The 25628-nt window shown below is 38.4% G+C and overlaps 1 protein-coding gene and 1 long non-coding RNA gene across 5 annotated transcripts in view; one reads left to right on the top strand and one right to left on the bottom strand.

Annotated features, from left to right (window-relative positions):
• RETREG1 (reticulophagy regulator 1) overlaps positions 1-25628 on the top strand; it is a 156625-nt gene that overhangs the window by 122668 nt on the left and 8329 nt on the right. For 2 of the 4 annotated variants that reach the window (XM_077116880.1, XM_077116882.1), the window contains exons 4-7: positions 16028-16102; positions 22267-22387; positions 23921-24005; positions 25330-25467. In XM_077116880.1, the coding sequence (XP_076972995.1) occupies positions 16028-16102; positions 22267-22387; positions 23921-24005; positions 25330-25467 (419 nt within the window). The remainder of the gene's footprint in view (positions 1-16027; positions 16103-22266; positions 22388-23920; positions 24006-25329; positions 25468-25628) is intronic. The other 2 variants (XM_077116881.1, XM_077116883.1) reach the window with 1 other exon arrangement.
• Positions 10789-25628, bottom strand: part of LOC143647180 (uncharacterized) — a 30965-nt gene continuing 16125 nt past the window's right edge. The window contains exon 3 of the long non-coding RNA XR_013157899.1: positions 10789-11314. This is a non-coding gene — a long non-coding RNA (uncharacterized LOC143647180). The remainder of the gene's footprint in view (positions 11315-25628) is intronic.

Here is a 25628-nt window from a genome sequence, read left to right as displayed (position 1 = left end):
CCGCCACCGAGGGTTGCTAAAGAGTGCCCTCTGGTTCTTAGTGGTGTCTGCAGAGGAATCACCAGACTGCGGATTCTTTGCCTAGAAAGGAAGCCTGCGGATGTGAAGAAGAGGTGAAGGAAAGGAATGAAGCTCGAAATGCCCTCTTTCCCTGGTGGCTCTGATTTATCAAGGGGTGCTATGTCTCTGATACTCGAGCATTTCAGGGGTGGGGACTGGTGAGCCCCGAATTGGGCTGACACCCACGCACAATGGTTCCTGATGGGTGTCACCTAGTAATTACCATCACAAAGCCTCCTCGCTAGCTGTGTAAACAAAAACAGAAGCAGCTGGGCACAGAGATTACCCTGTGACTCACGAGGTGACATTTCACGGTGACACAGCTTAGTTGAATTATAAGCAAGTTCTTTATTTTGAAAAGAGAACAAAACCATCTATCAGTGGAACATCTTAAATTTATACTTGTCAACTCCATCTCTGGATTTAAGGTGCGGGCTTACAAATGTGTTTACATTTCTTGGAGTTCAGTAGTTTCTACAGCTTTGCGTACTTTACAGGAATTACAAACAACATGGCAAATGTATGACTAAATGTGGCTCCTTTTTCTAAGAAGTTAAAATGTTTCTGGAAACTAATGTTTCATTAGTGGCAGACAGCTTTCCTTAAATTAAAGTAATTAAACCAAACACGAATTTCAAATACAGTTACAGTTCTTCCACTTTGAAATATTTTGAAAACATCTTTGCCAAAGCATGTTTGGTGAACTACAGAAGGCTTGTCAAGGTAGATTTCATTATAAAATGAATACGCACATTGATAGATGATGAACCTAAAATCAGTCAACTTGTTTGCTGAAGCAAGATGTGATTTGCTCAGTAAAATTAATATTCAGCAAACACTGGCATTGCTCATAAAGAAAGTAACTGACTATCTCTTTTTGGGGCACAGAGAAGGGAGGTTGGAAAACTATTGTGCTCTGTTAAGGCAAGTGTTAAGGGTTTGATGGAGAATGGCTTCACTGTCTCATGCCAACACCTATAAACTGGAAATGGTGCCTGGAGTTCCAACTGATAAGGATTGTGAGGCCTTGTCGGGAAGTTTCTGAAAAGAGTGCTGTGCTGAATTAGCATGGTCTGCCACATGTGGGGAGAGTAGAGCTGTTATGTGAGCAAAGCACATATCTGTTCTGGAGTGAGGACAAGGTTGTAATAATTTTTTGGTTTATTGAGGTAAACTTTGAAACTCTGCAAATTTTTCAATGATATCATTGACATCTTGGCTTCTTTTTACCCCATTAGTTACCAATGCTCTGGAGTTTGAGACCTTGGCAAGTGTACCTAGGAAAATGTCTAAAGATTAGGTGCCTCCTTGCTAAAACCTGGATAAACTTTTAGGGCAGGACTATTTTAAGATCAGACAGAAACCTTTGTCATTGTAATACTTTCCAAGTCAAGCCTGGCATGTGACAGCTCTACCAGTAAACTGATGAGAAACTGTAGGGATCTATTTGTGTGTTTATTTTTTAATTATTATTAGCATAGGACTATTTTTCATCCAGCCTCTGTGGAACAACATAGTTGTATTTGGAAGAGAACAAGGGTTGTGGCTGGAAATTCCTGGGTTCTGATCCTGGTCTTGCTACTTCCCAGCTGTGTCTGCTTTGCCATGCAGAAAATGGGAGGTGTCTTATGTACATCGTCAGATTGTTGTGAGGATTAGAGATAATAGAAATAAAGCTTCTAATGCAGTTCCTAGCACATGGCACATGGGAGGTAGTATTGTCCGGGAAGCTCTCTTAATGGTTCCAGTTAATTTTGTAATCAACAACCTCCATCCACTCTGTAAAATCACATCTGAAGCCTATGACCTGAATCAGTTGGCACCAGCCAACTGTGATCTGGGGGCCAAGTCTAGCCTGTAATCTGCTTTTGTAAATCTAGTTTTATTGGAGCCATGATCATCCATTTACATGCTATCTATGACTGTCTTAGTGCCATAGCAGCAGAGGTGAGGATGTCTGACAAGAGACTATATCACCAGCAAAGCCCCCCAAAATAACTATTTGTCCCTTTATGTTTGCTGACGCCTACTCTGGTATATAATTGCTGCCATCATTTGAGTTGTGCTGATCAAGGCAGTCGGTTTACTCTCACATCTATTTATGTCTGCTATTCTTGCTATGGTAATTGTGTAATTATGAATTATGCAAACTGATGGAACACAACAAAAAGAGCATTGTAGTGGCAGTTTCTGATGGCTGTTCCTAGCTACCTATCTTCCCTTTCTTAGTTTGGTAGTAGGAACCTGAGTTTCGGCTGGATGGTGATCATACCAGCAAATGGATTCCATTTCCTAGAAGCTCTGCATCTAGGCATGGTCATGTGGCTGTGTTCTGGCCTGTGGGAAGCGAGGGGAAGTGATGAGTGCAGTTTGCAGGCCTTGACTTTAAGGGAAAAGGATATGTTCTCTGCTTCCCTTTCCTCCCTTTCCTGCTGGCTGCAAAGTGGTTATGGTAGCAGGAGCTGGAGTTACTGTCTTGGATCATGGGGTAGAAGTCTCATCTTGAGAATGTCTGAGCAGCATGATGGAAAGAGCCTGGATCACCACATTATAGAAATCTATATTGTCTCTGGACCACTTAGGCCCCACTTAGACTGAGGGAGAAATGAACTGCCTTCTTGGTTAAGCCACTGTCATTTTGACATCAAATACAGTAGGTGAATTTATATCCTAATACATATGGTTGTTCCCATCTCTATGAAAACTAAGTTGACTGACTGCATTGAAAAGAACCAAGAAAAACAATTTGCTAATAAAAATTGCCTTTAAAAAAGTATGGGCAAAACTACTTAAAAAGATTGGCAGAGAAGTACATAACAATTTAGGATGATCCTTTATTCATGCCACTTAGCTTGCTAATTTCTTGTTCATCTTTAAATAAATGGAACAAGAAATCATGATGATACATAAGGTGTGTTTTATACAAGAACACCAGTCTTTTTTCCAAGCCCTAAATCAAATATTTTTATATTTCCCATAGTACTCATATATGCTAATATTTATAGGATTAAACTAATATCACTAATATATGCTTATTTTGGTCCCCAATCCAATATTTAAGTTATACCCCTGCCTTAGATTATTAATATCAATATCTTGTTAAAATGGTATGGACTTAATAGATAATATAAATCTATACTGTCCTATATAAGGGAAAGAGTATATTATTTAATACTGAAAAAGCAGCTTAAAAATGACCATTGTTTGCAATATATAAGAATAGGACATGATAGCCCTTTTATAACCCATGATGCAAATTTGATAAAGGAAGACTTTCTTACTACTAGGTGATTAAGCACTGACATTTAGCAGCACCCATTTTTTGTTAAATTTGCCTTTACCTTGTAACTACCAAACATGAATTTCTAGTTTTATACTTTCCTGACTGATGAGAATGACCCTAATCAATGAAGAGTTGCAGCACCTAGGCCACCCTCAAAGTGAAGCTGACCAAGCCTATCAAAGGTGGGTCCACAGAGCATCTTCTGGCTGTGAATTCAGAAGGTTCCTAAAACCAGCCTAGGATTTCACAGCAATCCATTGTAATGAAAGAAGAAATTGCTTATATGGCTTTAAATTTGTCCACAACAGGACCACAAAGAGTTAACATAATCCTAGTTTGACATTCTATGTTTTTAATATCCTTTCAGCTTCAGAAAATGGAATTAGACTAGACCTTTTTCAACTCACTAGGAAGCCTATTTACTGGAAATTGCTTTTGGCCTGAGATCTGACACTTTGAAATTAGTTCTCCAAGTGTTGCTGACAGCCACTGTCTTAAGATTCTCTTCCCTGTTGTTTCAGTTTGTTAAGTGCTGCTGGAATGCAATATACCAGAAATGCATTGGATTTTATAAAGGGAATTAAGTTGCAAGTTTACAGTTATAAGGCTATAAAAATGTCCAAACTAAGGCATCCATGGAAGGTTGCCTTAATTCAAGAAAGGCAGATGGGTCTAGGACACCTCTGTCAACTAGGAAGGCATGTGGCTGGCATCTGCTAGGGTCTTTGAATTCTGGTTTCAAACAGCTTCCCTGGGGGTGTTTTCTTTCTTCATCTCCAAAGGTCTCTGGTTGTGTGAGGTCTAATGCTTTTTCTGAAATGGTTCCCTTTTAAAGGACCCCAGTAAGCGACTGCACCTTGGATGGGTGGAGACACATCTCCATGAAAACCACCAATCAAAAGGTCCCACCTACAGTTGGGCAGGTCACATTGCCATGGAAACAAGTTAATCAAAAGATCCCATCCAGCAATATTGAATCAAGATTAAAGAACATGGCTTTTCTGGGTAACACAACAGTTTCAAACCAGCATACTTGTCAACATCATCAGGTATGCTTTTAAGGAATAGTGCCATCTTTAAATATTTTTCTGTCAAGATAAAATTGATCTAGAAATCCATTCTTTATATAAGAAAGTAAAATTTGCTTATTGTATAGAAATAGGAGATTAGAGTATTCAATGTTTTCCTAAACTTAGATTTTTAGGTACACATGTGAATGGATACATACCCTCCAGATTACAAAATCCTTGAGCAGAAGGTGCCCTTGGTGATCTAATCCTGCAGTATTCAACCCAGTGTTCACAGACCTGCCGATTTCTTGAGATATTTTAAAGTGTGCCATGTTCCAAAATAGATTAACATCCATTCTAGTCCACTCCTTATCTTAAAGACAAAGAAACCCAAGTTCCTCATAGCCTTCTGGCAACTTTCCTGGTAGTTATACTACTAATCAGTGTATTATTATAACCTCAAATTCCTTAGCAAAATTTTATAGAACATTAATTTTAGAGGATTATGGGAGAAGATGGTGGAGAGGAAGCTCAGGAATCAGTCTATCCATCAAAACAACTATTGAATGACAGGAACTGTTTGAATCAAATATATTGAAACTAAGGAGTCTAGTGGAACATTATGCAGCATCTGGGGAAGAGCTGGAGAAGAGGCTGGTAAATTGCACAAATATTGGTGAATTTCACCCTCTGTACATTGGCTACCATCTCTAACTGCTTGGCAGGCAGCAGTGTGCACCACAGTCCTGTATTCCTGGTGCCAGAGTGGGCTATAAGGATCTAGTCCTTTAAATTAGCCACTTCATATCATTGAGGCCAGCTCTGAAAGAGACCACTGATCCAAAACCTGCTCCCCACCTGCCCTCAGACAAAAGCAGCAGAGGAATCTTAAAGAGGCAGTGCTTATTTTTTTCTATTTTTCTTTCTATTCTCCATTTGGGATCAAAAATAGTTTGGGAAAGTCACAAATTGGTGGCTCTAGTCATTAAGAACAAAAACAAACCAACAAACCTAACAACTTAGAGGAGTGGGAGAACCAGATTTCTGGAGTTAGAAGGAAATGATACTCAGAATGTTCAGTTTTCAACAAAAAATTTCAAAACATACAAATAGGCAAGTATGGTCCATTCATAGGAAATAGAATTTGTCTGAAACCACTCTTGAGGAAGGTCATACTTTGAAACTGTTAGTCAAAGACTTTAAGTCAACCATCTTGAATATGCTCAGTGAGCTAAAGGAACAAATGTATCAAAAAAAAAAAAAAAAGAACTAAAAGGAAGTAGGACAATTTTGATTGAAAAAATTAAGGTAAATTATAAAAAGGAACCAATTAGAAATCTTGGAGCTACAAAGTATGATAATTGAAATTAAAACTTACTATTCAGATTCTGCAGCAGATTTGAACAGGCAGACGACAGGATCAGCAAACTTGAAGAAAAGACAATTTAAAGCATGCAATGTGAGGAACAGAAAGAAAGAATAATGAAAAAAATGAACAGAGCTTAAGGGACTTGTAGGACACCATAAAGCATGCCAACATATACATCATTGGAATCCCAGAAGGACAAGTAAGAGAGAATGGTGCAGAAAAAGTATTTGAAGAAATAATGGCTCTTTAAACAAAAATTGGGTGGTTTGTTTTCTTACTGGTTTTGAGAGTGCTTTATGTGTTCTTAATATGAGTTCTTTATCAAACAGATATTTTACAAATATTTTCTGCCAAACTGTATGGCTTGTTCTTCCAGTTGTATCTTATAAAGAGTAGAAGGTTTTAATTTTGAAAGAATCCATTTTTTTCATACTACTTGAGCTTTATTTTGCACAGACATTTCATTAGTTATTAATCCAGTTCTGAAAAGAGCTTTTATTTTGGACCAAAACAATTTATCATGGCAATAAATGATTAAGCATTTAAGAAAAGGCAAAAAAAAAAAAAAGAATGGCTGAACACATCCCAAATCTGATGAAAGACATGGATGTATACATCCAGGAAGCTCAACAAGCTCCAAGTAGGGTAGATGTTCAGGGATGTACAGCAAGACACATTATAGTGAAGCAGTCAAAATCCAAAGACAAAGATGATTTTGAAAGCAGCAAAAGAGAAGCAACTTGTTACATACAAGGGATCCCCAATAAGATTAACAGCAGATTCTGTCAGAAACCATGGAGGCCAGAAAGTGGGATGGCATAAAGTACTTAATGAAAAAAAAATCTGTCAACCAAGAATCATAAAAAGTATATTCTCAGACAACCATGGAATAAAGACAACCTACAAAAAGGGAGAAAATATTTGGAAACAATGTATCTAATAAGAGTTTAATATCCAGAATATAGAAAGAACTCTTGCAACTTATCAACAAAAGACAACCCAATTAAAAAATGGGTGAGGATGTGTATAGACATTTCTCCAAAGAAGGTATTCAAATGGCCAATAAGTATATGAAAGAGGTTCAATATCATTAACCATTAGAAACCCACAAATTAAAACTACAAACAGATACTGCTACCCACTAGAATGGCTGTTATTTAAAAAGCTGAAAATAGAAAGTATTGGCAAGGATGCAGAGAAATAGGAACTCTTGTACATTTTCGTGGGAGTGTAAAATGTTGCAGACACTTTGGATAATAGTTAAGCAGTTCCTTAGCAAGTTAACATAGAATTACTGTATGATCCAGAAATTCCTCTCATGGGATATCCAATGAGAGGATATCCTATGAGAGGAATCGAAAGCAGGGGCTTGGATAGATATTTTACATTAATGTCCATAGCAGCATTATTCACAATAACCAAAAGGACTGCCCATCAGCAGATGAATGAATAAACAAAATGTGATATATACATACCATGGAAAATTAGAAGGGAATGTGACAAGAAGGGAAATTCTGGTACATGCTGCAACTTAGATGAACCTGGAAGACATCATATTAAATGAAATAAGCCAGACACAGAAGGACAAATATTGCATGATTTCTTTTATTTGAAATACTTCAAATAATGGAAATAGACATATAGCAGAATAGTGTCTCCCAGGGGTAGGGGGAAGAGTAAATGGGAAGTTATTACTAAATGATATGAGTTTTGGTTTGATATGATGAAAGTAATCTGGAAATAGAGGTGAATGTGACAGAGTATTATCAATATACTTATTGTCAAAGAATTATTCATTTAAAATAGTTAAAATTATTTTTATGTCATGCATATTGTACCACAGTTTAAAATAATTAAAAAATTAATTTCATTTGCTCTGATGAGTCAAAAGTATTGATTTATAACAATATTTATATTTTATAACAATGAATTCACAGTTAATTCATTCCTGCCTCGCTGACTATATATGCAGAGGCTCTTTTATATAAGAATTTAATGTGAAAATTAAGTGAACCCAAATATACTCTCAGCCTCCTTCTGGCTGTGATATTTAGATGGATCATCCAAACCATGTTGTAACAGGAGTTTTATTAAAGAATAATTCGATTATAATGTCCAAGGCTCATTCATGGCAAGAGAAACAATGATACAAATCTGTCCTTAAAAACAATTACCTTTTATAAACCTGTCATTTTGATGACCTATATTTTCCATTTCTTAAAAATGCATTGTGGTAGGTGGGCCACAGTGGCTCAGCAGACTGCGTTCTCACCTGCCATGCCAGAGAACTGGGTTGGATTCCCGGTGCCTGCACATGCTAAAAAATATTTAAAAAAAGCATTGTGGTAACATGAGTTAGAAAAAAAAAGGAAGCATTTGTATGGTAGGCTCAGTTCTGATCTAAATATAATTCAAAGCAAAGACTATATTTCAAGACAGTGATTAAGGGATATATCCATCTTTCTCCCTCAATTTTTTCCATTGAACATTCATTTTAAATAGTCTTTATGTTGTTTATTACTAATAGGTAATTGTCTGTTGGCCAACTGGTTCCATCGATTCCATTTTGGCTGTAGTCCCCTCTCTGGAGACTCATTACCTTTAAGGCTTTTACTTGAAGGTTATGAGCTCCCAAGAAGGACAGGATAAAATGTTTTTGTGACACTGGATTGATCTACTTAATTGGGTGGAGACAACCCTTGGAATATCTAGGCCTAGTTAAATATAATTTTACAATACTGTCCTTCTGGCTCTGGATGGTTCTCAGAGCAAAAGTCAATGATTGAGGTGATGAAAGAACTATTTTACTTTACTGGGGGATCTTATGGAGTCTGTTTCACGGATTGTAGAGTGCAAGGAGAAAACTGAACCCTGGCTTCTAGAATCTACTCATCAAAGAAAGCTTGATGCATTTATCCTTATACTTAGAGTAGATAGATGGCTGTTCATTATACCAGTTTGTATAACTTAAGATAATTTAATTTGGCTGGCTCCAGCCAGGACAAAGAATCACTGAGAAATCCTGAAGGGGTTTTAGACAAGCACGGATGACCAAAGCCCTAGCAAGTCTGCGAACAGAACAAAAGTCAGGAAGGAATGCAGACAAAATAATTTAGCAACACATATTGAGTGGGACAAGAACCTTTAAAATTGAATAATACAGTCCCATCAAATAGCCAACCAGGGATAGTCATGCAGCCCATAGGAGACACATGAAATCATGCACTTCTCCCTGTGTTTGTGAATTTTTGCAACAGGAAGGCCATCTTCAAATATATGTAGATGTAAATATTAAGAAATGTATTCCATGTACTTTTTTCCCCAGGCCCTGTTAACAGCTAACATTTGTGCCAGGTGCTTTGCCTGCAGGAACTCTTTTAATCCTCACCACTACCCTATGAAGTAGATAGATTATTTTCACTAACTTGCAGATTAGGAAACTGTAATTTACCCAGGGTTACTACTGAGAAGGAGTGGAGCTGGGATTTGCGCTCAGGGAGTCTAACTCCAGAGCTTTACTTTGGAGTGTTACACTATCTGTAGTTAGTGTAACTAAAGATAAAAGTTAGTTACACTAACTTTTTACACCATCTAAGCTGTGATAGTGGTGGCAGTCATTATAAATTTGCATAACAAACATGTGAAATTTTTGTGCTGCTTAGCTGTCCAGGAAACAGTGACCTAGAGTGAGAGGAGCAGGGACCCTGGGTGTGATCCCATTGTCCCCGAGAGCTGTGGCTATGCAAGCACACACATGGCCTTCCTATGATGTTGGGGTTGTGAAAATGGCTTCCTCAACATGGTGTTGACTAGAATATCAGGAAGCAGATGATCTCCAACATGCAGATTTGGCATCTTCTCTACATAAAGCGCACTTGGCCGCCATCTGATTCTCCTGACACCACTTAACTTAAGCAAGCAGAGAACTCCTGGGACAGAGATGAGTGTTCATGAAGATAAAAATGAAGAAGGAGGGAGGAGGTGGACAGGCATCTCTCACCAGCATGACAAGGCACTGCCCAGATCATTCCAGCCTCATGTATTTGCGCTGAGTTACACTGCACGAGAGGATACCAATTTTTAAAAATAGTGTTTCCTAAGCAAATGAATAATGAGAATGCAAATGAAGGGCTTGGAGTGCTTTAGAAAATAACTGTTTTCAGAAACTATTGAAATCTCCATTTATAAACTACACGGTGATTATTATCGTGGTAATTAGAAATAATTCTTGTCCTTACATGGAAGAGCCAGTTCTTTTGCTATTGCTATTCCAAGTGTATGAGAAAGTGGGAGAAAATGCCTCCTGATAGAAACTCTAAAGCAGACTGGCTGCGTTAATTAATTTTTCTATTTCTGTTTCCCTAAAGAATCTACCACTAGGGGATATAACTTATTTTGGAATTTGCCCCCACTTCATAGAATCCATGTCTGCACAGCCACCCTAGGCAAAGGACTCCTGAACCCATAACCATTTCTCTTGTCTCTCCCACATATGTACTCACCACTCAGGTATTATTTCCAGACTCTTGTTTGTGCCCTCCACCCCACCCCACCCCCATACCTCCCCATCTTCTCTGCATGCTTGTTGTTAAACATTGCATTGTACAAATTTACCATTGACCCATGCAATATTTACACTATTGCTTAGTCTCAAACTATTTTTTTGAGGGAGGCTAGTGGCAAATTTAGCGCGAATTAAGACCTTGTAATGAGTGATTTGGGGGGCACTGATAAGGGCCTGATCTTTTTGATATGGGTCATTGATTTGTTATCCCATGGTCAACCTATATGTGAAGGTAAATAAGAGATGAACTTATGAAGGATCAAGGTGGGAGTGTGGCCTAGAGTTTAATCCAGCATCTCAATTGAACCTCCTCTCAGTGAGTCATGGGCACTTGAGATTTGTCAGACATTTGCCTTCCCTCTCCTACACCAGCTGACACTAATTTCCCCAAACAAAATTCATTTTAATTGGCCTTCATAATAAAAGCACTTTGGAAGAACTGTTGTATATATATTTGTTCAGGCACAGTGAGATGGATAAGGTTTGTTAAAAAACAAACAAACAAACAAAAGGCAAATATATTGTTGTTAAATGTTATTGCACTGAAAGAAATTCTTTTGTATCATCACAGAAGTTTAGGTTTCATATAACTAGGCCAAAGGTAAAAAAGCTGGAGAGGGGACATTTCCTTTCATCTAGAACTCTAGTGAATCATGGATTGTGCTTCCTTTGAAATTGTAGATCCCAAGTAGAGTGTGAGGAAAGGTTTATATCCAAATGAGCACACTTGTTTCACAATAACAATTTCTGTTTTCCTTGAACGCTTCTGTACTATCTGATATTATCAGTCTTTCAGGGAAAAAGTAGAAATTTCCCCCCCCCCCCACCTCAGGGATAGGGATTGAAGCACCTCTTGGCATTCACAAACCAAAAGGTGTGTAATTGCCTGCCTGCCTCAGGTAGGTGCTTGTCGTGGAATTTAAATCGTCAGTGGCTTGGGCTTGTCACAGTCAGGTTATTCAAACTTTAATGAAAAGGAAACACTGAAAAATGACTTCCAACTGGCATCTTCTCGTGGAAGCTTGAATCTGGAATAACATAAAAAGTAATGTTAAGGGGCAGTTTAGTGTCAGGCTCCCATATTGTCTGGGAGGATCGATAATTGCCTTTATATATGCAGCTGGGGAAGTAGCAGGGCTTGGTTTCACATGAAAGGGGGAAAGGGACAACTTCATAAAGTAAGGGGGACTGATCTCTGATTAGTAAAAAGTTTGGTATAAAAAAGAGAGCCCAGAAATAGCACACCAACTTGGAGGGAAGCAAGATGTTGATTTACAGCCCAGAGGGAGGTAGGGCTCAACTTCAATTGGCAAAAAAAAAAAAGAGAGCAGGCTCAGGTGGCGCCTTCTGGTCCCGGGCTTGGGAGAAAGAGCTGCTCACGTGGCTAATTTGTCTGTGAAAGTTGAGGTTTCAAATTGAGTGCTGTATAATTTCTTAATCTTCTGTTTATTTATTTAATCCTCCAACTGACACATCTTATTTGCTTTGTCATGGTTCTAATTTAGTGAGTGTTTGTTCAAAGAAATATATCCGTGTATTTTTTTCTCTTCCTATAAACACACATACACACCCATGCACACGTGGAAGGAAACATATTGTGTAGCCACAGGATTAAAAAAAAATTCCAACACATTGCACTCAGAAATGTTCAAATCTGTAACTGGATACTGACTGACCTTTCTAAGAAAAATTTGACAGGATTTAGCATCAACAGATGTTCACTACCAACAGAAAGCATGAGACCTTTAGTCACGAGCTAGGAATGAAAGGGCTGAAGGTCTCCAGGCCAAAACATATTTATAGGTGTGATGGCTGAAGCAGCTGCCTGTCACGGTTGCTAGGTGACAAATTCTGTTACAACAAATCTTATTTGTTTGTTTGTCAAAGTGGGGTGATGACCAAACTAACTTGCTGAAAACCGTTGTTTGGCTTTGATTTCTGCGTCCTATGGATGAACATAAAATCATAAATAGTGTGAGATAATATTCTCTATGCAGGTATTATGACAGAATTCTTTTAGATACCTTTGAAAATGATTATTGTAGAATGAATTCTTGGGTAAGAATTCCTACTAATAAGGGATGTGAAAAATCCAAAAAAGTGACTAGAGAGTTGTGTGTGTGTGTGTGTGTGTGTGTGTGTGTATGTGTGTGTTTGTAGCCCGCAATATCTGAGAATGTTTTCCAGGAGTAAGCCTGCCCTCCAAAAATTTAAAAACAAAATTTTTTTTCTCAATTTCACATGGAATACTGATTTTTTCAGTTCAAGAGACTCTTGGAATATCTGAGGCATACTTCCTATTTATCTACCTCTGAAAGTAGTTTCACTGCCCATTTGCAAGAAAGAAATAGTCCGATTACATGAAAGTTGATTTCCAAAATTTTGACAGACCTTTTGATCTATTTTATATATTTTTATAAAAATAAAGGAACGTGTGCTAATGATTGCTAATGTGGAATGTATAGAAAAACTCAAGATGAGTGAATAAAAATCACACAAGGGACCACTAAGTAACCACTGTTAAGTATTTTTTAAAATTTTTTTCGTCATTCAATGTCCATTTTTTTATTCACTCGTCCATTCATCCGTTCATCCAGTGTCTTTATATACCTCATAGAAGTCAGGCTGTGAGCTAGCTGCTGAATACAGAACCAGGCACCCAAGATTTCTTTCATGGGATTTAATGTCTAAGGGAGAAACATATTACAAATGTCATAACTTCGTTATAAGTGAGAACCATGCAAAAGAAACCACAAGATGCCACAATAACAAGGGGAGTCCCTGATATCAGACCCTTCTCAGCCTCACTTTTCTCTTGGGTAAAATGAGATAGTGCCAGCCCTCTCTTTTCAGGGTGCTGAAATGATGGAGGGGGAGAAGCAGGTGGAAAGGACCAAGGTGGGTGGGAGGGTTCATGCAGAGTGCTTAATAACACAGCGCCTGGCACACGGGGCAGGTTCAGAAAATGGGAGCCGTGATTAGGATGAGAATGATCATTGGCACATTTCGTGCTTTAGGTGTGAGGAGTTAGACCCCTCCAGTTATGGAATCCCCTTGGGTCCTGATTTAGACACAGCTAAAAGAGAAAAAGGACACTAAACTCCTTGTTCCTTCATTTCACTGGGGAACCAAAGCTGCTTTTCTGATCTTTCTGTTTCTATTTACAGAGCTTGGTATTTAGGGATTCTGGAATCCTGCCCTTGTTACTGCTCTCATGCTCTCCTCCATCCACCTTTGAAGTGACTCCCGAGTTCCAAGCATCCCTTCCTGTACCTCAGCTCACTGCCCACTCCTGCGGGTTGCCTCCCGATTCCACAGTATATTAGGTCTTGTGCCTTTGAGCCCTGGTTCCCTCATCTGTAAGCAGCAATAATAAGCTGTACTTTGCTCAATCCATGCATCAAGGATTGCATGAGATAGTAAGTTTAAAGCAGTGCTTAGCCCCTGGTGTTAGCTATTTTAATTTTTAAAAATTTTTATTGTGTTAACATGTATACAACATGGTATGTCCCCTTTTAACCACTTTCTAGTATGCAGTTCAGTCATGTTCGTTACATGCAAATGTTGTACTACCTCCACTACCATCCTTTACAAAAACTACCCTTATTTCCTAAGAGAGGCTGCCTATAAGCCCCTTGATTTGAATTATTAATCAACTCTGTTTACTTGAATTATTACACAACCTACTTGTTTCTTTCCCATTCTAGTGGACATTGTCACCTAAAAAGTCCTCATAATCTCTCTCTAATATTATTCCATGATTTTAATTTTGTATTTTGAAATAATTTCAAACTTACAGGAGAATGGCAAAAATAATACAAAGACAATACAGAGAACTTCAGTATACCCCCTTCCCACATACCCAGATTTACCAGCTTTTGACATTTTGCCACATTTGCCTAACTTTTAAAAGTAGTTATCTGTACCATGAAGTAGATAGACTATTTAAAATGCATTGTACTAGTTGTTGTTGCTTCTACTGAAAAATGTAGCACGGTACTTTCTGTTGCAATTGTCAGAAACCCAATTGGGCAAAAAAAGGAATTGGCTCAAATAATGGGCATGTCCATGGATGGATTTGCCTTCAGGCTTAACAGGGCTTAAGAACTTAAACCAGACCATTAGGATTCATTCATTCTCTTTCTTGCCCCCCCCCCCCCCACACACACACTTATCCCTTCTCCTTCGCCTTCGCCTTCCACTCCAGGTTGCTTCATCTCTTCTCAGAACTATTATCTTCTCAGATCTAAAGCTTAAGAAATATGTGAAAGGATTTGATTTGATTTATAAAAAATATATTTTTTTGCTTTGAGAAATCTTTCAGTTTTAAAAATAATTCTTTAGTTACAGTAGTATCTACTAAAAAGATTGACTGTACCTTAAATGTACAAAAATTTCAAAATAACATATTTAGCAGGTTCTCCTCACATAGCCAACCCTCATTTTAGATTCTTCATTTCAAAGATCCTAGGTACAATAAATGCCATTTTATAAAGGTGAGTGTGCTGGTTTGAAAGGAGGTATGTACTAGAAAAGCCATGTTTTAATCAAAATCTCATTTCATAAAGGCAGAATAATCCCTATTCAATACTGTGTGTTTGAATCTGTAATTAGATCATCTCCCTGGAGGTGTGATTTAATCAAGAGTGGTTGTTAAGCTAGATTAGGTGATGACATGTCTTCACCCACTTGGGTGGGTCTTGATTAGTTTCTGAAGTCCTATAAAAGAGGAAACATTTTGGAGAATGAGAGAGATTCCGAGAGAGCAGAGAACGACGTAGCCATGAGAAGCAGAGAGTCCACAAGCCAGCGACCTTTGGAGATGAAGAAGGAAAACACCTTCCGGGGAGCTTCATGAAACAGGAAGCCAGGAGAGAACGCTGTGTTCGCCATGTGCCCTTCCAGATGAGAGAGAAACCCTGCCCATGTTTGCCATGTGCCTTCACACTTGAGAGAGAAACCTTGAACTTCATTGGCCTTCTTGAACCAAGGTGTCTTTCTCTGGATGCCTTTGATTGGACATTTCTATAGATTTGTTTTAATTGGGACATTTTCTCGGCCTTAGAATTATAAACTAGCAACTTATTAAATTTCCCTTTTAAAAAGCCATTCTATTCTTGGCATACTGCATTCCGGCAGCTAGCAGACTAGAACAGTGAGTTTCATGTATAATGAATATATGTGTGTGTGTGTATGTGTTATGTCTGGAATCACTCTAGGGACACCTGTAAAATTCCAGTGATTGGTTCGGTGTTGTGCCTTAGTCAGCTCTAATTCCTGGAACCTAGAATGACTGCCAGTTAACTTGCACTTAGTATACATTTATTCAAATGAATAGAAGTGAAATGATACTGAAAGAGGTTTTTTGTTCCATGCCAAGATTCATATATTTCTTCAGCATTATTTTTTCTAGTGCTCAAAGACACTTTTGGTGAAAAAGATGAAAAAGGCTGCAGCGCGTGTTCTAGCTTACAGAATTACAATCTATTTTTGAAGAGTGCTACAGTGTCACATTTCTTAATCTTATAGAACCCCCTAATGGAGAATCCTGTGTGCTGCACCCTGAAACTATATACCGGGTGTTCTATGTGTATAGCCATTAAACCATACCAAGACAAATGATTTGTCTTTTAACATACAATTGAAAAATCGTTCTTGATAGTTATGTGTGTGTGTGTATGTGTGTATATATATATATATATATATATATATATATATATTTTTTTTTTTTGTATGGGCAGGCACCGGGAATTGAACCCAGGTCTCCAGCATGGCAGGCGAGAACTCTGCCACTGTGTCACTATCACCCGCCCTAGGTATAATTTTTTTTTATTTATTAATTAACGGAAAAAAAAGAAATTAACCCAACATTTAGAAATCATACCATTCTACATATGTAATCAGTAATTCTTAACATCATCACATAGATGCATGATCATCGTTTCTTAGTACATTTGCATCGGTTTAGAGGAACTAGCAACACAACAGAAAAAGATATAGAATGTTAATATAGAGAAAAGAAATAAAAGTAATAATAATAGTAAAAAAAAAACTATAGCTCAGATGCAGCTTCATTCAGTGTTTTAACATGATTACTTTACACTTAGGTATTATTGTGCTGTCCATTTTTGAGTTTTTGTATCTAGTCCTGTTGCACAGTCTGTATCCCTTCAGCTCCAATTACCCATTATCTTACCCTGTTTCTAACTCCTGCTGGACTCTGTTACCAATGACATATTCCAAGTTTATTCTCGAATGTCCATTCACATCAGTGGGACCATACAGTATTTGTCCTTTAGTTTTTGGCTGGACTCATTCAGCATAATGTTCTCTAGGTCCATCCATGTTATTACATGCTTCATAAGTTTATCTTGTCTTAAAGCTGCATAATATTCCATTGTATGTATATACCACAGTTTGTTTAGCCATTCTTCTGTTGATGGACATTTTGGCTGTTTCCATCTCTTTGCAATTGTAAATAACGCTGCTATAAACATTGGTGTGCAAATGTCCGTTTGTGTCTTTGCCCTTAAGTCCTTTGAGTAGATACCTAGCAATGATAATTGCTGGGTCGTATGGCAATTCTATATTCAGCTTTTTGAGGAACCGCCAAACTGCCTTCCACAGTGGTTGCACCCTTTGACATTCCCACCAACAGTGGATAAGTGTGCCTCTTTCTTTGCATTCTCTCCAGCACTTGTCATTTTCTGTTTTGTTGATAATGGCCATTCTGGTGGGTGTGAGATGATATCTCATTGTGGTTTTGATTTGCATTTCTCTAATGGCCAGGGAGGTATAATTTTTAAAAGAAAAAAGAAAAGGTACAATCATTTAAAAGAGTCATTTGAAAGAAAACAATAAAAATAATTCACATCCCAGTTTGACAGTTTGAGCTATGTGGTTATATAAAAAATGAAACTCATCATTTGGTTTATAAAAATCAAAACACTCATCATTCTTTATCCCTACAAATAATGCAGTTATTATTTATACATTCTATTATATGAAATCTGTTTGCTCCTATCAGGGTCTGCTCTTAAGATTTGTTGGGTAGGACCAGAGTGGCATTTAGGGCAAATTATTCCCTGCTTCTGAGTCAAGACTCCTTCATGTATTCTACCTCATGCCTCTGGATTTTGCAAACCCCAGCCTCCTTGGTCCCATCGTGGGCTGCTCAGCTCTGTCTCAGTCCCCTGGGCTCCTGGAGTGGATAAGCCCTCTTTAGTGCAGGCAGCCAGGCTGCCCTGGGCCCACATGGATTTTCACCCCTCCAGAATCCCTGCCCTTTATTTCCAGATGCCAAAGTCTTAAATACCGTTTCATCTGTTTTGTCTGGCATTTCTTTTGGGAGGTTATTTCAGATGGGAGGGTAAACCAGCTCCCTGTGACACCATCTAGCCCCAAAGTTTCCCTCATGTCCTTTCTGCGGGGAGGGGAATTCTCTGTGATTTTCTTACAGGGTATTTCTCACAGTGACACTTAGGATGAGAGGCACCAGCATCAGAATCAGCTGGGACACTCGTTAAAAATGCAGATTTCTGAGCTTCAGCCCAGGCCTGCAATGTCACTCCCTTCTCAGCCTCAGGCACTATGTGAGGGTTTAGCTTGACCACCCACCAAGAAAATTCAGGGAAGCCAGAGCTCTTCTTCTGCCTGTCTTTGGAGCCATCTTTCTAATTTATATTTCCTTAGAATTTTACTGGCAGGTAAAAACCATAAATTTTTCAGCTGCTGAAAAAGCACGTGGCCTGGCCTAGAGTTCTTTGGCAGATAATTGCTTTCCCGTGACCAAGCATAATGGCCTTTGTCAAGACACCTGACTTGAGTTTCTCTCACCAAGGGGAATTGAACCAAATGGGATCTGCTGGGGCTTCCATTTGGGTGCCTCTTTTGGGAAGCCCTGCACAGCTGTAGGTTCTCAGGTCAAGTCCATTTGAAGGAGGGGATGGCCTCAAGGGGGCTATGAGTTGTAGCACCTTCTCCCTAGGGCCTCTTGCAGTGGATCCGCAGTGTGTGGAAGCCAGAAGATGGGTTGCAGATGGCAGCAGGTCCACTCCTTAGTGCTAGCGACAGTGCAGGAGAAAGTTGGAAGGAGGAGGGAGGGAGGGAGGGAGGAAAGGAGGGACAACCGAAGGTCCATATTTCTCTTGAACCTGGGAAATGCATGTCCTTTCTGGAACTAAGGAGGAAAATGATGAACCCAGAATATTAATATTGATGCCATGGGTAACTAATTTTCCTCCCTTGGATAAGCATTAATCCTAGAAGATGTGACCTTTGATTAAGAACTTGGTAAAAATTCAAAGAGTTTTGAAGTCTTACATATATTTCACCCCCTTTTATGGTAGTTGGGCCTTACATTGTATGTCAGTCAGTGCCAAGGATGGTGGGAAAACAGCCAAGCACCATGTAAAAGATCTGCTTCCTACACATTGTCCAATATTCACACAAGATCCTTTCTCTGGTTATGTGTTTTCCAGACAAGGCTCTCTAGGAAAACCTAGAGTTTCATTATGGAACAACTGTGCTCGTATGTGCAGATGTCACCTGCATTTAAATTCAACCACCCACCAAGCATGGATCTTAGTTTCCATTGAGTATTTCGATTCTGCCCTTGAACTGCTCCTTTCGCCTGGAAAGAGTTGGTCCTAAATGATCTCACTTGACTATTGGTCACTTGTCCCTCATCCCTCGTCCCTCCCCACTCTGGGAAGGAATCAGGAGGCACATCCCAGGTCCCTTCTCATCCTGAATGATAGCGTTTGGCCTCTTCAAAGGATGTTGCTGAATTTATTCACCCTCTGAAGTGACCACATATTATAATGGAAGTAGATATTGGAAATCAGGACCTTACATTCTTTGGGTGGAAACAGAAGATAAACCAATACATATGTAAAATAGTGACCTATACAAGGGGGAAACACAATTAAGGGTTGAAATTTTAAATGGGTGATCAGAGAGGGCATCACCAAATGGCCAACTTTCAGATAGCTGGGGGCACAGTATTCACTCTACACTGAGTAAAGGTGGGGCATGTCTGACTCTAGGAACAGCAAGAGGGCCAGTGTGGCTGGAACCGAGGCAGGGAAAAGAATGAGAGACAAGATCAAAATAAGGACCCAAGTAATATAGGGCCCCATGGATCAGTTGTTAACACTTGGACTTTTGCACTGGATGGGATGGGAAGCCATTTGAGTGTGTTGGGCAGAGAAGTGAATATCATGTAATTTAATGTTTTAAAAAGTTGATTATGGCTGATGATCTGAGAATAGACCATAGACGGTAGGAGGTGCCAGGTGGAGGGGTTAACTGGGAGGCTGCTCTCGCGGTCGTCCAGGGGGGAAACACTGCTGACTTCCATCGTGGGGGAGAAGGTGAGAAGTAGTTGGAAGCTAGATATATTTTGAAGATAAAGTTTGAAAGATTTGCTGATGGATTAAATGAAGGGTGTGAAAAGGAAGAGAGGACTCCAGAATAACACTGAAATGTTTGGTCTGGGCAACAGAAGGTTCAAGTTATGTTTCCTGAGGAGCAGATTTGTCAGAGGATGATCAGAAATTCAGTTTGACATGTTAATTTGAGATGCCTCCTGGACATCCAGATGAAGCTGTTGGGAGGGGACTGGAGGTATAATTTTGCAGACTATGGGCAGTTGAAGTCCAGAGACTGTATGATTTAGGCAATAGCATTGTAGTATCTTGCTACAGAGAGTATTCCAGTTTGAAATGACTTTAGAGATCAGACAGTCCCAGATCCATCCAGAGAAGACCAGCGCTTTCTTCAAAATCAACAAGTCCTTAGGCTTTAAAAGTGACAGAGAAACTGGAACTATCCTATGTGCCACATGTGCAAGCGAGCCGAAGGGCAAACACTTGACTGTGCAATGTCCTTCAATCCCACTGCTTAGCCCATAGCTTGGCATGTAGCAAGTGTTCAATTAATGTTTATAGAATGAATAGATTACCTTGCAAAAATTATAAACCTAAATTTTATGTAGGTCTTCCTCTCTTGTCTATTTTTCTGTATCATTATTTTTTGTACATTTTCCCCCATTAGAGTATAAACTGCATGTGTTATTCTTTTTAATGTTTAGGGTCGGTAAACCTCAGCCTGCAGGCCAAATGTCGTCTCTACCTGTCGTACAGTCAGGGAGTTCTTAGTAATGGTTTTTACCTTTTTAAATGATTGAAAAAATCAAAATATTTTGTGATGGGAACATGGTATGAAATTCATATTTCAGGGTCAACAAATGGAACATTGCACAGCCACGCTTACTCCTTTATGCCTTTGGCTACTATTTTTTAATGTTTTTTTTATTGTAATAAGATATAACATATGTACAAAGCAAAGAAAGGAAAAAGCAATAACTTTCAAAGCATACTTCAACAAGTAGTTACTGAACAGATCCCTGAGTTGGTCATGGACTACCATTCCACCATCTTGGATTTTTTCCTCTAGCTGCTCCTAAACATTTGGAAGCTAGAAGGAATATTAATATAGTGATTCAGCAGCCATACTTGTCTGCCAAATTCTATTCTCTCTGTTAGACCTCCTCCTTCTCCTTTTATCCTTCTCCCAATCTCAATTGCAGAGTAGAATAGTTGCAACAGTAACTTAAAGCCTAGAATATTTACTATCTGTCCCTTTACATGAAAAGTTTGCCAGCCTCTGCTCTGGATGTTACTGAAGGACAAGCTGGCCCCTCTTTTTCTCTCCTCCTTCCCCCACCTTCTTCACTTCTACCTTCTCCAACTTTGGGTAGACAAGTTCTATGAGCTACTGGCCACTGTGGCCTTGAGACTTCAGGAACTTTAAAGAGTCTACTTTTAACCCTACTGAAAAATTATATTCACTTCAGTATAAGCTCCCAGTGGGCAGGGATTTTTTTTTTCTGGGTGATGGTGGTGGGGGGGACTGTTTTGTTCATATTGTATCCCAAGTCCAGAGCTGTTCCTGGCACCTAGTAGTGGAGATATAAGGAATGAGTGTGGTTCTTTTCAGTGGGCATGAATAAAGAACAATGCACATGAAATGAAAACACTATATATCTGTAAGTTTAATATTTAATGGTTAGCTGTTAGAGAGAAAAGAATTGTTTTCAGAAACATCTTACTCAGGAAAGGTTTCTTTATCCTTTTGAATGTAAGTAATGATCTAGGAAATCCAAGAATTAGATTGCTTTTAGAATTCATGTGGTTTTCCTTTCCCTACCAGATTAAATTTACAGTTTCTATATACCGAGGAAATTAAAATTAATTTAAATATTAACTGAATTTATGTTGGGTGATGATTTTGGAAAAGATACCCCAGAAAAATTCAGGGCATTGTGAGATCATGTCGAGTTCAGTAATTTGCTCTAGATACTCAGAGTCAACAAACCATGGAAAAATTGAAAACACATTGTTAGTGGTTTTTTAAAGTTATCCTTATATGTTTAATGCCAACCTCTTTCTTTAAAAAGTACTGTGGTTTCCCTATCTTTACAGTTAAAAAAAAAAAGATTTTTAGCAATCCTAAAGGACCTATCTCCCCACCTCTATGCAGTTATTTTCCTGGGTCACTTTGCTGGAGTCTCACTGGGACTCTAGGTTAGCGTCTTCAGCTCCTTCTCACGCAGGGCCTTTGCATAAGTTGTACATTGTTCTCTCTTTCTGGAACTTTCCAAGCCCTCATGATCAACTCCTCCTAATACAGATTTTAGCTTAAAAGTGACTTCTTCAGAGAAGCTGTCCTGAAGCCCCATTCTATCCTTCTCCCATAGCTTCTCCCTGGTTGTAACTGGATAATTAATTGTGTGACTGGTTGTTTTAGCCTGTATCTCTCATCTTGGCATGTGAGCTTGTTCTCCTCTGAATTCACAGGACTCTTCCAGAGAGTGTGGCCAATGGTAGGTGTTTAATAAATATATGCCGAAGTAGTGAATGTTGAATGAATCATCTAAACTTCAGTTAAAAGTTTTGTTTTCTTTTTCTCTCTTCAGCTGGGAAGTTATCAAGCCAGAGGAAAGACCCAGATTCAGCCATTGTATTGCAGAATCATGGATGAACTTCAGTGTATTTCTTCAAGAAATGTCTGTTTTTAAACAGCAGAGCCCTGGCAAGGCAAGGAGCATTACTATGTTTGCTTTAAAAAGTCCAGGAAATTTGGAAACAGTTGAGCTAATCTATTTTGTGAGCTTGTAGACATTCTCTAATTCTGAATATAATATGCTAGGAACACATGCTATAAAAGCTGATATTAGCAGGGTTCAGAAACATTAGTGTGTTAGCCCTACAAAATTTTCAACCTTTGCAATTGGGTTGCTCTCATGTCTTATACATATTTATCTGGCTCATTAACTAAAATGAATCGTGGCTAGTCTTACAAGCCAGACCAAGGAAGAAATAAATGCTTTATTAAGAAAATCAGTTAATAATTTCTAGCCAGTTTCCAAAGTCAAAGGAGGGTAAAGTCAACCCAAATTCCTTTGAGGGTGCTTTCAGAGATAATTGTCTCACTTTTAATCTAAAAAGTGGAGAATCATGTGTGATTTATTTAAGAAAGAAAACCTTTGGCAAAAATATTCATAGTGATTATGTAAATGAAATGAGTGCTTTTCCAATTAAGAAAAAATAATTCATTAGGGGAAGAGTCAGTGGTTTAAAAGGGATTGCATGGAAAAGTGCACGCCCTTGCATTCTTAGAGGCAGCTTCAGCTCTGATGGGCAGTCTCAGTAATAATGGGTGAGGTGCAGAGCCTTCCACAGATATTTTCTCTTCCTGTGTTGCATTCAAGTTTCTTGAATGTCTACCTGTAGTGGGAAGGAAAAGCCTGAGAATGTCATTACTTAAAACCCCTCTTAGTGCACCATGTATAGGCATCTCTTAACCTCACTAGCATTAAATGACAGAATTATACTTGGAGATGTTTTAAGCATATTAAAGTAGAGTGTTGCACATGCTTTTTTTTTTAAGCAGCAAAGATAATTTTTAGAATAGATGTTCATATTGGAGGGCAGGCAGCAAGTTATATTTTAAACTGATTTGGATTACATTAATGTGTTCCAAGTCAAACACCTTAAGTTTATGCTGCAAATCTAATGGGTAATATGAAATCCTTTTGCAAAACAGTTCTGGGTATAGTAATGCCTCCACACACCTGTTTGTCCCTGTGAACTTGTATGGCCTTTCCTCTTCCATATTGTTTCTAGAACTCTGGATTCTTTAAAGGACCCCTGCTGTTTCAGAAACAGCACTTAATTTTGCTTCATAAGTTCATCTTTTCTCCTTTGTTGTCTTACTGAATTTCAATGGACTTAGAGTAGTTTGATTTTATGAGTTTAGTACCAGGCTGCATTACTTTCAGAAGTTTCAGTTCCTTATACCTGGTAATAATTCAGACACAGGCCTGATTAATGGGGGTTTTCATTCCCTATACCAGAAATTAACCCCTGGACCTTCAAATTGAGCACTACTAAGTGTTAAAGTGGACCGCCGCTGGTTGAATGTAGAGTCTGTTAGACCTACGTGCAAAAGAATGCTGTTTGAAAACACGTTTGCTAAAACCTGACAGATCACATACAATCATATTTGTTTGGGTATCTTGTGCCCCGGTGTTGCAAATAACTTTCGTGTGTTATTTCTGCCATTTCTAGTTTTGTCTCCTGGTCTGCAGTGTGTGCACATTTTTCACAATCTTGGGAAGTTACATTCCTGGGGTTATACTCAGCTATCTACTGTGTAAGTATAATAGGACATTGACCTAATTGGTGTGACGCGTGTGTTATTTAACAGTCAGCAAGACCTCCCATTGTTTGGAAAAGGAGAAATGAGTTCTTAATTATAGAACAAGTTGATGATTCTTTGATTTCCTGCTATACAAAGTTTCTTCCTTTACTTATAAAATTGAAAGAGTAGCTGCAAAAGGCAGGATTGTAAGTGAATACATTTTCTTTAAATTATATCAGTAAAACTATAAATGAGCCATGCTTCCCACCCATCACAAATGTCCCAATATCTTAGGTCTGGTGCATGTTTTATGGCTCAAAAAATAATAAAAACTGCAATGAGGATAGCATTATACCCTTACCAGAATGGCTAAACTTCAAAACATTGACCATACCAAGTATTAGCAAGGAACAATTGGGTTTCTCACACACTATTTGTGGGTATGTAGAATGGTACAACCACTTTGAATCACAGTTGAGCAATTTCTTACTAACTTCTATATGACCCAGCCATTCCACAGCTAGGTATTTATACAAGAGAAATGAAAACAGATTTCTACACAAAGACTCATACATAAAAGCTCATAGCAGCTTTATTTGTAGCAGCCAAAAACTGAATACATCCCATATGTCCATCAACAGATGAATGGATAAACAAATTGTGGTATATGTATACAATGGATTACTACTTAAAAGTAAAAAATTGATACATGTAAGAAGATAGACTAATCTCCAAAATTAGGCTGAGTGGAAGAAGCCGGATTACAAGAGAATATATACTCTATGATTCCATTTATAGAAAAGTCTATAAAATTCAAACTGGTGGGGCAGGAAGAGGGCTAGAGTCTGATATGGGCAACACATTGTTCAGATGGTTTATATTCATCCAGTTATTATTCACAACTACCCTTAGCAATTACGTTAGTGTCTGGATATTCTAATGAAAGGCTGATAGAGAAACTTCCCATGGTAAAATGGCATTTAATATATAAGTAGAGTTGAGATTTTAATACAGAACTATTGCCTTGAAAGCATTTTATTTTTCTTTAAGTTTTGAGGGTGAAAGATGGAGGGAAGGGAGTTGATCTAATTGTCAATCTTTGAAAACAGTGACTACAAGCATGGTGTGTGTGTGTGTGTGTGAATGTGCTTGCATTTGTATGTGAATTAGAGAATGTTTTGATTGCAGGGGGCAGAAGTTATGAACTTCTTTCACACAGGCATTTTCCTAAGATATAAAACTTGTGTAAGGCAACTGAAATATTTTTGTGGAATTCTAAGATGTAGCCTCTTGAAAGAAAGGGCACCTTACCTACACTCTCTTCCTTTTATTTCAGTACTGTGTGCATTTTTGTGTCCACTCTTTAAGTGCAACGATATGGGACAAAAAATATACAGCAAAATCAAGTCAGGTCTGTTGAAATTAGATTTTGGAATCGGAGAATATATTAATCAGAAGAAACATGCGAGATCTGGTAGGTAAAGTTTGGATTTTAGATTCTGTGCATGAAATGCGATATCAGTGGGCTGTTTATGATGAGATCACCTTTAGTACATTTGAGGGTGCTTTTAACCTTGTACTAAATATTACAGAAGCTAATCCTCCCGAATAATATAAGCTCTTCCTATTTAGGCA

Source organism: Tamandua tetradactyla, chromosome 9 (assembly GCF_023851605.1).
Source record: "Tamandua tetradactyla isolate mTamTet1 chromosome 9, mTamTet1.pri, whole genome shotgun sequence".
NCBI lineage: Eukaryota > Metazoa > Chordata > Mammalia > Pilosa > Myrmecophagidae > Tamandua > Tamandua tetradactyla.
The sequence above is the reverse complement of the archived record's forward strand: the minus strand, read 5'-3'. Positions and strand labels throughout refer to the sequence as shown.